The sequence below is a fragment of the Callorhinus ursinus genome, unplaced genomic scaffold (assembly GCF_003265705.2).
Source record: "Callorhinus ursinus isolate GAN/ISIS: 27379988/994484 unplaced genomic scaffold, GSC_fseal_2.0 scaffold32, whole genome shotgun sequence".
NCBI lineage: Eukaryota > Metazoa > Chordata > Mammalia > Carnivora > Otariidae > Callorhinus > Callorhinus ursinus.
This window is the reverse complement of record NW_027397094.1, coordinates 4,857,797-4,873,513: the sequence shown is the minus strand read 5'-3', so window position 1 is coordinate 4,873,513 and position 15,717 is coordinate 4,857,797. Positions and strand designations below refer to the sequence as shown.

The following is a 15,717-nucleotide window of genomic DNA, read 5'->3' as shown; positions in this document are numbered from 1 at the left end:
ATTTATAATGATTTGCCAAAGGCAAGAAAGTGGAAGATTTGAAACTGAGCTGCCTCTGCTGAAGGCACACTTAGAAGTCTCTGGTCTGGAATGAGGCATCTGCGGTGTCGCCCACACGTTACTGAAGGAACCAGCGAGATCGTTTCTGCCTCTGGAACCTGGCCAGGTCTTTGTCCTGTTTCCCAGTGAACTGCCCTCAAGGTGGCTTTGAGGGAGTGACTCATAGGGAGTAAGCCCCCGGAAAATGGGAGAGGGATCTGTTTGCAGGATTGGGTCACTGAGCAGCTTCTGCGCAATTCTGATTTTGGCACCAATTTGTCTTCAGAGAGGACACTCTCAGACTTTCTGTGCATCCCTCGCGAGACTCTGTGTCAGGCGATCCCAGGCTCTGGATTACAGTGGTCACTGTCTGACTCTGTATCTGTTGCCTGACTGGGGCTAAGAGTGTGGTTAGGCATCGTCTGTCTCCCACGAGCTCAGGGAAGACTTGAACGGAAGGACCTAGTGCTGAAGCCCCACTGAGAATGTCGTGCTTTTCCTTCATCCAAGGGACAGCTCATAAATTCCATATTCTCTGAGTAACACCTGGTAGAACTGTGAAAAGTGTATTAAATTTAAACTTCAAATGGAGACCCTCACATATCCTCCTTTTAATAGGGGCTTTAGAATGGACTGTAGAAATCGCATGCTTCCCATCATTTGATAGCACCTGATTCTATCTAAGATAGTTTAGAAATTCAAAGGTGAAAACATAACATACATTGCATTATATAGCAGCAATACAAAGAGTTAGCCAGGGTCTAGTCGGAGCACCATAAACCACCAATTAGAATATTTCCAATGAAGAAATTGAGAATATGGAAAAGAATAAAACGTCAACTCTATGGCATATTTGCATATTCATGTGTTTCTAAATTAATGTAATCTCTCCATAGTAACATCCCATTTATCTCTGGTTTGCTGGACGCACAACTCTACTACCTAGATCCCAGCCGAAGGGAAAAACAGCAACTTAGAGAAGCAAACATTCATAGTCAGGAAAATCAGGCAGTCAGTAATAATGAAAAGTATCAGGTGCACAGTACAAACTCCACGAAAGGTAACGATCATATTATTATTGCTTGCTTACAGTTCTGTTTCACATGCATTTATTTCATTTATTATTCACCGTAACCCAATGGAGTTGGTTTGGTTAGCGTGCCCATGAAACAGTCAAAGAAAGCTGAGGCACAGAGAGATCCTGAAGCTTGTTCAAACTCAGGTGGTCAGTCCATACTAGAGCTAGGATTTGCCCAAAGCACACTGTCTCCAGAGACTGTATTTTAATCATTTTGTATTGTTGCCTCCTTAAGTAATCACTGATTACGTGGTTATATTATAGGTACAATTGTAGTGAATCTGGCTATCTGGCTTTTAATGGACCGATGATAAGAGTATCTGGGTCAGAAATGGGAGGCAACACAGACTCCCTGATTCTAGCAAGAGATAATACTTAAAACCTGAGCAACTAATCACAAGTATCACATGGTAGGAGTGTTGTTGGCGGTCCTCCCAACTAGACGTAGCAGCACATGATTGATTACTGGGACTGATGGCCCGGGGCCATCCTCTGAACACTGTACTATATTCAATAAATTATGCCTTAAATGATTTGGAAGAAGATAATCCATTCTAAAAATATTGATTCTCTAGGTTTTTTGTTTGTTTGTTTTTTTAATGGGGTGAGAGATCCATGTGATGATCAGAAGAGATAAATTTCAATAATCTGGACAATGCCCTTCCTCATGGAACACCCCCCATCCCTAGATGGCGCTAGATAATTGGGGCATCACTATTAAAGAACCAGTCATCCTTATTAGTATCTTCCTAAGAGATCCTGGATATTGAGAATTACCCATTCAGCTTACTTTCCCTAAAACTTCAACTCATGGTTGAAGAACCATTTGCTTTCAGCAGATTCTTCACCCACTGGGGTGTTAGGTAATAAATCTCATGTATTACGTCACCTAAGGAAGGTCTTCTCTAAAGAGATTGTCTAGCAAAACTCTAAACTGTTGTAATTGAGAATAGACAGTAAGAATCCTACTTGCTATATATAAACGTATTCTAGGCAGACATGATAAGGCTTGCAGCTGTGATGTGATCAGCCGGAAACCTGAAACCAGTAATTCTTATTTCCGTTCATTTTTTTTTTCTGTTTACATAATTGCTTTCCAACTAGCAAGTGACACTCTAGAAATTAACAATCATGGTTATGAAACTCTTTCAAATCGTGTATCTTGCAAGAAACATAGATATTTAGCCTTTTCTCAGCTTCAGGCATTGGCTGGAATACAATTTAGAAATTAAAAAAAAAAAGTTAGCTCTGTGCAAGCTGAATGATTCTGTTTCTTAAGTGATATCTTTGTGCAAATAGTACCATAGTATAATTCTATTACCAATGAAATATCCTTTGTAGTTCTCTAAAATTAGAGTAATCACCCCTGAAAATAATCTCATTTCCTTAGCTTTCATTTGTTTCCTTCATATTTTATGTATTTGCATTGGGATCTTGTTTGTTTTTTCCTATGCCTGGCCAAATAATGCCAGTGCTGTAGAAATGAAGAAAGCATGTAACTCTTTCAGCTTCCCACCCAGAAAGAGAGCCCTCCCCCCCCCACCGCCCCATCTCTGCTGCCCCACTGGTGGGGTCCCCTGACGGCTCAGCTAGTGTCTGAGGCTCCTCCCCTCCCCAGCCCAGCAATTTTCTCTTCTGAAGAGCCAGAAGAAAGATTTTCTGTCCTCTCTCTCTGCAGTTATGTTATGTCCACAGGCCAGAGGAGCGTGAATCAGACTGAGAACCCAGTCGGATACCGTGTGTTCTCAAGTGGACATCCAGCGTCCGCACTGCCCTGCTGATGACAAGCAGCAACCCGTCAAGGCGATGCTCCGATCACACATACAGCTTTTTCTATCCTCACAGGCTCTTGCAAATCCAGATCAATTCATCGAGGCCATGTAAATCTGCTAATTATTAACTTCTGAGAGAAAGTTATTAACTTGGATGAGGAAAAAAGGAAGTCACAAAAGGAGAATTGAGAATAGGGTGTAGCCAAAAGGTCAACTCTATCTGGGGACAATCGATAAGGAAAAGGAAGCCACACATGGAAAAAACATTCTCTAGCTGTTAAATAATACAAAGAATAATCATAATAAGTCTGAATGCCCCTCCTCATTTTCTTCATTTTACTCTCTATTTTTTACTGATTACTTAAAAAGGGAGGAAATGACCTAGTCTATTCTAGAGGCTATATACAAGGTAAAGCCAGGAGGTTTATAAAGTAGTAAAATAAAGTCATCATTTGCATTATATGTACACAGAAAAAAGTACTCGTAACCGAGTATTAGAAGAATTCACTTAACATTCTAACGGATTGCTCAACAATGCAGTCTTTTAATGTGTAGTTCTCTTTAAAAACCATTGTTACAGGCACAGAGAAATTACCAAGATGTGCTAACCTGGAAGCAAAGCTCAGTTTAAGCGTTATAACAGTATTTATTTAAATCAGTGGTCCAACTGACGTGAAATGTGATTACAAATTAGTTCTAAACGTCCATGACAAGTGAGACATGTACTCGGAGAAACAATTCTGGTAATAATTTGTTATACTTGTAGATAAGAAGCAGTAATGTGAGGGTATCGAGTTCTTCCCTTGGCGCTATAAAAATGTGTGGGAAGACACCAGTTTTTAATATTGTAGCCATCAGCGTGCAAATTCTAAGCAATGTATTTTATCGTGACCCTTTTGGATTATTGTGCAGAAAGCTGAGTAGTGTGGACTTTATGAACTTAACCCATCCTGAGGGGGACGCATTTCTAAGGTAAAAGTTATGAAGAGGATTACATTTTAATACAGCCCATTTTGCATTTACTGGTTCCTAGAATGAAGTACTGTGTTAGAAACTACAGAATTCCTATCTCAGACAGATGATCAAGGTTTGCATCATCAGTGATAAGTCCTGTCAATAATAGTATGTATGCTTGTTAGCATGTGATGAAAATAGTGCTTTACTTATGTAGTCTTCCTCCCCCCAAAAAAACTCATAACCCCAGCAAAACCCATGAGAAAATGTCAGATAAGCCCCAACTGAGGGGCATTCCATAAAACACTGACCAGTATTCCTCAATACCATCAAGGTCATCAAAAACGAGAAGTCTGAGAAGCTATGTCAGCCAAAGGGACTCTCAAGAGACAGGACAACTAAATGTAATATGGCAGCCTGGAAAGAAGGCTGGAACAGAAGAGGGACATATGGTAAAAACTAAGGAAATCTGACTAAAAATATGGACGTCAGGGAAAGAAAGGAAAGGAGGAAGGAAGGAGGGAGGGAGGGAAGGAAGGAAGGAAGGAAGGAAGGAAGGAAGGAAGGAAGGAAGCAAGCAAGCAGGGAGGGAAGGAGGGAAGGAATAGCGAGCCCCAAAGCCTGTAGATTGCTTTCTCACTCAGTTGTATTGGCTGCAACATAGAACAATGCCAGATTTTGCATCCAGATGGCAGTTACTTGATGACAAACTTGTGCTATTTCCTGAGATTTAGTTCATTTGATAAACGCACCATTACTATTACTAAACAACCTGACATAGCAAAATTTTTGCTTCGTTTTCTTTTTTTCTACTTAATATTTTCTCTACTAAGGAAAAGATTTACAGCTTTTCCCCCTTTCAAGTACGGGTGGTATTCTCAAAGATCACTAGAGAACAATTATTTAGCGCCTGGGACACAGCCCCCTGTGATATCGTAGACCTTGCAGTAGGTGTCTGTCACATACATGTACAAATTAACACTAGTAGTTCTTTGAAACTTACCTGTTGTTAGCAGGGTTGGGTTCTTGGGCCCCACACCATAGAAATGAGGCACAGGTGAGGCTTTATTGAGGTCACAGATCAAGTTGAAGGGAGGCACAGCGCCGACGGAGGAGAGTTGACCTGGCCCCCCGCAACAGAGAGGAGACTCTGCTTAGGTAAATTTCCCCCTGGGGTACCCACTCAGGTGTCCACTCAGGTGTCCAGGATGCTAAGGAGGGAAAGAAAGAAAAAAAAAAAAAGCCCTGCCTCATCCTGATTGGCTGGAAGAGCCTTGCCCTGATTGGTCGATGCAGGCAGATGTCTCGCACAGCTCACTGGTGCTCTTTGGAGCTGGGTCCTGTGTTTTCAGTCCTGCCATGGTATGGCGCCTCAGTGGGGCCGAATCCTGGGTCGGCTTTGTAAGAGAAGTGGTTTATCAATACCAGCACCCCACACAAGCGCTTTGGCCATGGAAGCGGGCTCTCCTGCTTGCCTCCTTCGGATACCGGGAGCTGAGAGCAGGTCTCCCTTACAGGAAGGCCTCTGGGAGTATTTCCTGAAATAGGAGCTCCAGGAGAAGGGATTAGATGACGGGCTGGCAAAGAGGACCCCAAAGGAGGAAAAGGGAAAGTATGCACCTCAGGACACTTGGCATCCCAGAACCATCAAGCTGCAAGTGAGTTTTGTAGACCTGTCTAGTGCAAACCCTTCATTTTACAGAAAAGAGAGTGTCTGTTTTAGGTCTGTGCTGGGCCAGTCCCTGGTCACTTCCTTTATTATATCCCTAGAGGCTTGGGAGGGTGGTATTTGTCTTCTCGTGTTCTTGTCACACACTGCGTTTTACTGTCTTACCCTCGTGTTTATTTGAGCCCTCATCCTCCTGCTGCCAGTTCAGTGTTCTGGTTCCTTTAAGATTAGAGTTGAGACTAATTTTAAGGTGAAGATTAAGCTTCTCAAGGCCAGGGAGGTGAGGTACAGGGCAAATAAGGTAGGTGGAAATGACCATCCCTTCTACCTTTACTCTTCCAATAACTCAGGCCTTGGGGAAGTACCCCTCACCCTCAACTCCTTGCCTCCTGCCACTTCAGAGAAATACCAGTTGTAGCAAAATTCTCATTCAGTTTCCCTGAGGACTCTGTTCACCATAGCCTACATTGCTAAAGAAAAGATGGGTAAAGACAGCCCAAGTCTTCCCCTGAAATAAATAAAAAAAAAATCTCTTTTCTACCCAAAGACTTTTCTTTATAGGTCATGTTCAATATATGGGTTAGAATACTGAAAGAAATAAGGGAAAGTTTAATCTTAACCTTAAAATTAGTCTCAATTGTAATAAATTGTACCATATTACTTAAATACACTTTAAGTTTGATGTTTGCCTTTGTTTTTCAATTATCAGAATATTATAAAAACTGCAAAGATAGAATCAGATAGAAAAAACATCATGGGTCAAAATGCCTGGCCTGTGTCCCCAAGTGTCTGGGACCTTGTCTAAGTCACTTACCACCTCTGGACTTTGCTTTTTTTTCTTTAAAAAATGCAGAGTTTGGGTTAGGTGAGCTTCCAATGGTGTCGGTCCAGATTTTGAGCCATGTTAGTATCTCCAGACTTCGAGATCAAACTCTCTCTGAGGTTGTGTGATTCTCTACTATCGTGCTTAAAAGTAAATTAAGTTTTTTGGAGCAAGTGTAACTGTGCCGTGATTCGAAACTTGAGCAAATGTTCTAGTCCTCCTCCTGCTGTTTAATTACTGAAACCAACCACTGTCAATGACTGGTCCGCCCCACTGCAAAAGAGAAGTAAAAGTATTTGTTATCCCACCTTCACAGAGAGTCAGGGAGGATAAATTAAATGAGAGAAATTTAAAGTCCTAGGAAGAAAGGCGCTTTGTAAATGCAGAATATTTGCATCACTATCATTCTTATTATGCAGCAGATATGAGAAATGCAATTTTCCTGTGTATTCCTGTTGGCCATATCTCCTCAAGGGAATGTATTTGAAAAAGAAGTAGAACTACTTCATGACTAGAGTACTCAAAACAAAACAAAACAAAAAGTCTGTGTTCCTGAAAACGACAGTTTTTGAAATAGAGCAAAGTAGTGTTATCTCAGATTCCCTGAAGGCGAGATTACACTTTCTGGAGAAAATTGATAAAATGAAATACTTTATATTTATTAAATTACTTTTAAACTTTTTATTTCTGTAAGTTTTTACCACTACTGCTGAAAGAAGCAACTATCCCTATGTGTCTTATGACCAAATAAATAAGAAATCATCCCTTTTTGTTTAGAATTTTAGGAATAGGGTTTCTTATGCTAACAGGGACTTTTATAAAATGTTTATTTGAAAAACATGATTCTTTCAACAGGAAATAACTCCCTGTTCAAACCTTAAGCTATAAAATGGTTCACTGTTTTCCAATGAAGTCAAAAGATTCCACTTTTTTTTTTTTTCTCATTAAACATTTGTTTTAATGGTCTCAAAATTCTGTGACAGATTTTTGGTCAAGTTGTTTCCATTAAAAAGTACTGATTTTAAAAACTAATAACTTCAAACTGCCACTTTTAGAGTTTAGTTATCAATGAAACTTTAATAAAGAATTAAATTAATAAGACATGATTGATAGCTTGGTTATAGAGTTAAGAAAGACTACTGATTTTTATTTGGGTGGCTGAGCTCGTCTAACTCCAGACAGTTGAGAATCAGGGGAATAAGGACATGTACCTACTAACTGCTTTTACATACGCAGAGTTGAAGCAGCTCTGCAGTTTAAGCCCAAACCACACTTATGTTAAATGTGCAGATGTTATTGGTCCAGTTTCCAATTCTAGTTTCTCTCTATAAAGTTAGTTTTCTGGCTGAATTTCTACAGACCTACAAATTACTGAATGAACCAAGCTTTATGAAATCAGGAACTATTACTGTGTAAAGTTCTGCATACCAAATTCAGTGTTTATTCACTGGACAGGCAGCATGATAACTTGGTTATATCATAGACCAGGTATGCATCTTTTGTGCTCTAAGGCTCACTTTCTGAAAGTTCTTATCCTCTTTCAAACTATTTCTGTATATATTTACAGATTTCAATGCTCTTTGATCACATAAAATTTTTAAAAATATATTTTTAGGCATTTATCTGGACATTTAAGTAAGGATTCTGACAAAAAATTCATCTTTATTAAGTGTAAATTTGTTGATACTCCTAGAAAGGCCTACATGTTGAAGAAATCAGGACTTGGAAGTACCAAGTCATTGGCAGAGCTAGGACCACAAGTCATTACCTTTTGTCTGTATGCTAGGATGCTCTTTTGTTATTTTTAAGTCCAGAGTAGACATTGTCTGATTGACTCTCCTCTTACGTATTGAAGTTATGGAATAAGAAACTTAGTCATAGATGAGAGTCCATGTGTTTACTGAAGCATTTCATTTTTATGGATTTCCCAAGAACTGATAAAACTAAATGAGAAACAAAAATATACCCAATAACGGATGAGCTCAGGCAAAGCCATGGTAATTTGCAGGTGGATTGGGAGATGGCTAAGACTTTCTGTGATTTTCCTTGGAGACTCTAAGACCTACTCTTAGAGTAGGCTTCTGAAGCAATGTGGATTATAGATGAGCAGGGATAAGGCAGGTAAGGCCACAGTAGCCTTTGGTTCTCTTAATTACTGGCTTTTGTAACCTATCTAGAACTATTATGAGGGTCCTTTCCACCCTTGGCACTTACTTTAAAATTGCACGTGATACAATCTGCTTTGTAAAATAATGCTGAGCTCTGACTACTGTTCTAATGTCAAGATAAAGATAAAATTTTAAGGTCCACACGTTTTTGTACTGGGGAGAATCATCATATGTGGTTTCCAGTAGAGAGTGCGACATGTTTACTTTAATAATAATGGTCATCCATAAGGAATAGAGCCCGATTCTGTGGTTGTGGGATGATGATACCATTGATTCATGGACATATGGCAACAATGGAAAACCAGTTGTGAATAATGAAGGACACCGGATTCTTACTCCATGCCTTTGTGGAAGCTGATAATACTGGAAGAGATGGCAAAATAAAAATGGTTGTTACCCATTTCCTAAAAACAGTGAATATAGTACTGTAAAGATATGCAGTTGTATAAATAGAGAGAAGCTGAGATTATTCCAGGACCATTCTGTTTCTAGGCTATGCATATATGCCTTGCTCTTCTCATCTTTATACCTGGAGCTTTACATTTTCATCACTTTTGGAACTTCCTTGGTGTATAGGCAGAAATGAAAAGAGGGGAACATCTAGACAACTTCATTCCTTTTAATCAGTTCTTTAAAAAAAAAAAAAAAAAGTTTAGTATTTCACTATTTAAAGAGGACCCTATACAGATGAGCAGTTGTCTGTGGATTCTAATCACCCAGAGCCCCAGCTCAATGTTATGGTCAAGGTTGTTTGAGATACGATAAATTGTCTCGGTCTCCTTCACCCAGCACAGTTAATTTCTTGTTGTATAGTCATTTTTGTGTTGTTGACCTGTTTTAGGGTCATATGCGAAAAAGGCTTGTCGATATTTGCACTTTCCTGAGAAGAGGATCCCTAGCTTTCACCCCATACTAAAATAATAATAATTATTTAAAATGTAAAATTAAGTTATTTTACATTTTAAAAGTAATTATTAATAATACTAAAATAATATTCTTTGAAGAAATCAGTATCTCAAACTAAGCTGAGGACCATTAGAAAATACACTTTCTACGCCTTTCTAGATTTTAAGCCACCAAATATCGAGAACTTTTGTTTCTTACTGATAAGAATTTCCCCCAGCGCTTGGCAATTGTCCCTTTCATAAGTGCTGTTTCATGGATGAATTTTAGAATTGAATGAAGCTGGGCCTAATTCCTTGGGCCCCATTGGGGTGCTCCATTAGAAGCTTGGGTTCCACACTGACCTCCCTTCAGGCCAAAGAAATTTCCAACAACATCCATTTACTTACCCAATTTATTTAGTTTCCTTTCCCGCTCAAACTTTTACCAACTCTAAAATAAGTAGAACTGATGGATTCACATTATCTTCAAATCATACCTGAGTAAAAAGGAAGAATGAAAATGTATGTCCAAGTTATGAACAAGCGTAAATACCTGAAGAGGCTGAATCATCCACAGTTTAACTTTTTTACAGAGGCCCCTTCCCAGGGTGATTGCCACATTAAAAGAAAAAGAAGTTATTAAAAAAGGAAAAGTATACAGGGTCTCTGTGATATAACTCTTGTCCATAAAGAGTAATCTAAATGAGAAATAAATGCACGCAAAATGTTAAGCAACTAACATGTCCTGGGTGGGAAAGAAAAAATAAAGCCCGCTGTGGTAGCATTCCTACATTTTTTGACTTCTCTGAGAATCAGGCGCCAGCACAAACAATAGAATAGAACATTAAGAGCACATTATATGAAGGCCCCTCAAAATGTATCTCACCAACCACTAGATTAAAATCACCCCACTGGGTAGTATTTTAAAAAGTCACCAGGCCATATTAGCAAAGTAATTACCAAGGTTAGCAAAGTATGATTACAGTGTTACCAACCTCTTTTCATTAAAATATGAAATATTTTCTTTAATGGTAATTGTACTTTCAGTGGATGGAGCAGGATATATTCAGGTGGATTTTAATAGCTACAGAGAAAATGTCTACTATTTAACAGGAATTTAATACAATCATGCCATTAATGAAAGTACCATCAGTAGTTAATCAGAGAGTAACTATAAGCAAAGTCAGGCGGATTTTGCTGTAGAAATGCAAACACAAAACGGCTACATTATGATTTCTGCATTCTGTATCTGTGGGTTTTTTTTTTTTTCCTTTTGAAAATGGTCCTTTTTATTTGTTTATTTGTTTTAAGCTCTGTAGCCATTACTGGTCATTTCAGTGGGTCTAGGATCAGAGGGCGGGAGCCCAGACCAAGTTTGTAAGAGCCCCCAGCACTCTTGGCATGAATGCATCACCCCCAAACTCAATGGGCAGCTACTGATTTCCCAGGATCATTTTATAATCCTCCCCAAAATGCTCCCGTGGTTTCTGGAATTCCCAAGGCTTTCAGAGAGGTTGGAGCTATAGTTCTCAATGCTTGCTATACATCAGAATCACCGAGGGAGCTTTAAAATAATACAGATATTTGGATACTGCTTCCAAAGATTTCCGCTTCACTCATTCTCTGGTGGGACCCACATTACATGGTTTCTGGGAGATGCTTGGGTAGTTCTGGTGTGCACACAGGGCTGAACATCACTTGTGTAGATGTATCACCAGCTTAGCTTGACAGAGCCCAAGTGTAAGAAATCGGGAGTATCTTTAGGAACTGTAAGAACACCACACTTTATGAAATATATAAAATGGTATCAAAATAGTCTGAAAGAGTTTACCCTCTTCGTGTTTGAGATTTCTAAATCCAGCAAGTGCATAGGATATTATCCAACAACAGTCTCATTAAGAATTTGATTATCTAACCTGCCAGGAAATGCTTGACCACATACAAACCGTGACAGGGTCTGATCCCAACAGATGTCCTTGTAAAGCACCTGTTGAACTGAACTCTGCCACTGGCCCTTTAAATGAGATGGAGTTGTTTTAGTTTTCCAAAAGTAGTGGACCAGTTGGAATGCTAGAAATGCACATTTGCTGCTTACGTTCCATTCTAGTAAACCATCTCCAGAATCGCTGTGCTGATCTTTTGATTGTGTAGTTAATGAGAGAAGTCTGCAAATGCCATCAGGATTGGCCAGCAGCCTCGTTAATGGAGGTTTATTAGAGGGAGCCAATAATGAAAACTTAGGTTGTTTGTACCCTCTCATGAGTCTGTCAAGAATTGTTAAAAACTGGAACTGTGGTTGTAACTTGGAGAATGTTAAGACCTCACCTAGAAAACCGTTTCACATTTCTTCTGAGTGAAGAGTCTAAATTTGTGTTTGGTTATAAAGGAATAGCTAAAATGTGACACGGCTTAATGCCAAGCATGCCTATGGGTGACTCTATCCAGAAACTGACCTGAACGAGCAGCCTTAGGATCGTCCGCTCAAGTGCATTCATTGTGTCTATCTATAGCATAGACGGCATCGGGTACCACCTGGCTGAAAGTCATGGGTTACACAGAGCTATGCAAATACTTCATTTTGGAGACAGCTGAATTACTCCCTGACCTGACATGAGTGAGAGGGAGGGTCATCTTCACTCTTATGCCTTCCTGCCCTTTCTAAAAATAGTAGGGCCTTTAATAAGAAGATATTTTAAGCCTCTCATATTCACTTGTCTCATCAGGAGAAGCTTATTTTGGCCCCTTGCATGTGTCAGATGTGCATGGGGCATAGCTAGACCTCGGAGCGCGGTCTTGCTCCTGCACAGCGCTCATATAAGACAGTGGCCAACATAAAGTCACTGGGATTACCAGCTGAGAGGCAGTGGGTAAACATAAACGAAGGGGAGATACTGCTTAGGAATGTGAATATGCTTCCGAAATCCTCCATTTCATGGAGGGCCCATCAGTCCTCTGCTTTTCGGATCTGTTTTCCTAAAACCCGGCTGTGAAGTTGCTCCAGAGACCTCAGTGATGTTGCCGCTTTTAATAAATGCTGATAGGAGCCACTACCAGCCTGTGGATAAGGGAAACTCATGAGGAACTGCCATCCCAAATCTGAACAGCAAAACCAAAACCGGGCAAAACCACAAATCCCAAAACAAAACCCCAAAAGAACCACCCCAACAATCCATGCCCGCAAGAAGACGCACAGGAAAGCATTGCGATGTAACTTTGACTTGGTGACTGGACCTATCAGTCACGTGACTGGCAGGCACCAGGTAGTTTGTCTTATTCTCCTTTGAAAAACAAGTGCAAATCTTGTTTATTCTGCACAACGGGGACCAAACAATTATGCTTGGGAGGAGACACAGACTCTAGAAGCAAGATGGAATTTGAGCAGGTAAACCCCGAGCCACAGGCCTGTCATTCCGGGGCGGTCGTGCGTGGTTCTCGTGTTTGCGCCTCTAAGAAATTTCCGTTTTTTCGCATCAAAAAATCCAGATACGAAGCCGAAGCTGCTTTCTTCGCCAACCTGAAGCTGTCTGACTTCAACATCATCGACACCCTCGGAGTCGGAGGCTTCGGACGAGTGGAGCTGGTAGGTGATTCTTCTTTACATGCTCTGGGGAGCCCCTCTTCCTGTTGCATTTTTCCCTGTAGATTAAGATTTCTTTCTACACTCTCATCATTACTTTTTACCGTTCCTGAATCCGTACCAAATGCTTTCATGTCTGCACATCCGAGTGTGAAACAGGTACAGTGAGCTATATATTACGTAGCCTGTAAACTGACAATAAAAAAAATATATATATATTTTTTTAGAAAAACCTCCTCATAGTAAATGAAAGGTAAACACATTAACTTGATGAGGAGCCATAAAACGCTTTTTACCCAGCTGATATTCTGCGACCTCTACTCCCTTAGTTCTGGGCAGTGCTCACCAACTTAGTCATGCGCCCTACCTACGTTAAGTTTAAATATAGAGAGGGAAATGGAATATGTATATATATATATATGTTATATGTAGATACATACATAATATAATACATACATATGCATATATATTTCATTTCCTTTATATATATTTAAATTTACATTTTAATTATTGTAGTTGTAGATCAGGTACATGAATAAGTTAGAGAATATGGCTCAGAGCTAGGGAAGCAAATAAATGAGTAAAATCTATATTTAATTAAAGAGGTTTAATACTGCTTTAAAACTTTAAGAAAACATAAATAACGTTCTAGTATTCTGTGATTCCGTAGCAAGCACCTAGTTATATTAGATAATATATTAGATAATATGGTTTGAATATTTCACACACGTTTGTGTACACAAACAGATACAGGTAAGCATCAGGATGATGGGGACATTTTGGTGCAAGTTTATTCATTCAACATATTGCATGAATGTGGTGCAAACCAAACAGAAGCATAGCCTTTGAAATATAAATTTAAGAACTGGTCTGTTACAACATAGACCAGAGAAAAAAAAATGTATTCTGGTAACTGAGTTGCTGCATTCGGAGATGGTGTGGATATAACCTCTGTTGAGAAGGCAGATTAATTTCCACCTCTCTGCTGAATCTGGAGGAGCCCCTGATATCAGATACCAGTACAGTATGTTAGGAACTCCCTGTACAGTGCAGTAAACAGTTACTGTTGCCATCAGGGACAAGAGAAATCCCCTTCCATAAAAGCAGATTGACCCGGCCCTGTGTTTGATATTTGTCCCATTTGTGCTGCAGTTGGGATTCCTGGCTTTTGACAGGCAAGAAAAATGCCATTTACTTAAACATGAGACAAGAAAATAACTAGACAAGAAAATTTCGAGCCATGGTGTGTTTCGTTGAATTGGCATTAGGCTTCCGGTAACACTAGTTGGAGATGCTATAGTCAGGCTGCTTCTGACTTGACGTCTGACGTCCTAGTGAGGATTTTCGGCTATAGGAATACAAATCAGGGGTCTAGGAAAACTTGTTTCTCTGAATTCTGCCAGTCAACACAGTCTTTGGTTTCGTTTTCACGAACTTTGCTTTTGTGACAAAATCTAACTGTTCTTAGAGCTAGTGAAGATTTATTACCAGTGTTATATTTGTCCTGGGGTGTTGGGGCATATAAACAGGTCGGGGGCAGAGGTCCTTGCCAGGAATAGCGTATTGTCTGCTGTGTTTATTTACATACCTGCATGTATCTCCACCCCTTTCTGAATGAAGCACTATATGGACAGAACTCCCTAGAGGTTGATTTTGTGACTTGTAGTTTCTTAAGTATCATTTTGTAAAGACTTTGGACAATAAAATTGTTGTCTTAGTTGACCAAAAAAAATTTATGTCACAAATTTGTGGATTCTTAAAGGTCTGAGGATCTCAAGTTGGGGACCTTTAGGTCACCAGTAAGGTATTTTATGAAATAGAGTTTACTCTGGATGTTTGAAATGCTGAAGGTTGCTCATAGACACTGAAATCACTTCAAGCTGAATAATTAAATGCCAAGCGGGCAGTGGAAACCTTCTAGAGACTTCCCTCAAAAATGTCTGAGGAGGCACCACTAATCAGAAAATTAGGGAAGGCTCAGTGTGAGCATATAAAAGGTGACCATATAAAATGTGGTTTAAAAAGACAAAATAACCTGTGTGTTTGTGTGTGTGTACACATTCATAATTTCCATCCCAGGAGAGAGTCAAGGGTAGTTCAGCCTAATTTTTTTCTCATGGATATTATATTTTACTCTTCCACACAGTTGTTTATAGACTAATGAAAACCATAACCTCAGGAATTAATTTTAATTGGAGTCCAGTTTGCAAAAACGTTAGATATGCTCATGAATGATAAATCCACAATGGGCCAGGTAGGCACAACCAGTACATTAGAAAAGAGGCACGTGGTTTTAACCTCTGAAGTGACATCTTCATGTCACGTGATTTTGCACTTCCCCAGAAACCCCTCGTGAAAATCAGAATACCCTGATTGTCTTCACTGTTTGATGTGGACTAGCCGGTTAGGTGATGACTCTTGCCCTACAATTCATCGCCCCCTGTTCTTACCACTTACTCACCGCCTGAGAATATTAATTTTGGGGTATGAAAAGTATTCTCCTCTGTGATTGTTCGTTTGTCACATGTGTTCGGTGATGCCAGAATTGGGAGTCTGGCCTCAGCGCTTTGACTGTTGTCATCGCGAATAGTCATCTCCGCGAATAGTCATCGCGGCAAATAGTGAATCGCCATGAACTTGGCACAGGGGGCAGTAGAGTGCACCCTCAGACCAGTACGCACGCCATTCTTAGTGGGAGAGGACCGGGCTGAGCCCCGTTCTGTTGTGATTATAGAACTTCGCTTCACTCCCCT

General features: G+C 39.9%; 1 protein-coding gene across 2 annotated transcripts in view; it reads left to right on the top strand.

Annotated features, from left to right (window-relative positions):
- Positions 1-15,717, top strand: part of PRKG1 (protein kinase cGMP-dependent 1) — a 1,235,615-nt gene that overhangs the window by 1,175,572 nt on the left and 44,326 nt on the right. For both annotated transcript variants that reach the window (XM_025850942.2, XM_025850941.2), the window contains exon 10: positions 12,871-12,967. In XM_025850942.2, coding sequence (XP_025706727.1) covers positions 12,871-12,967 — 97 coding nt within the window. The remainder of the gene's footprint in view (positions 1-12,870; positions 12,968-15,717) is intronic.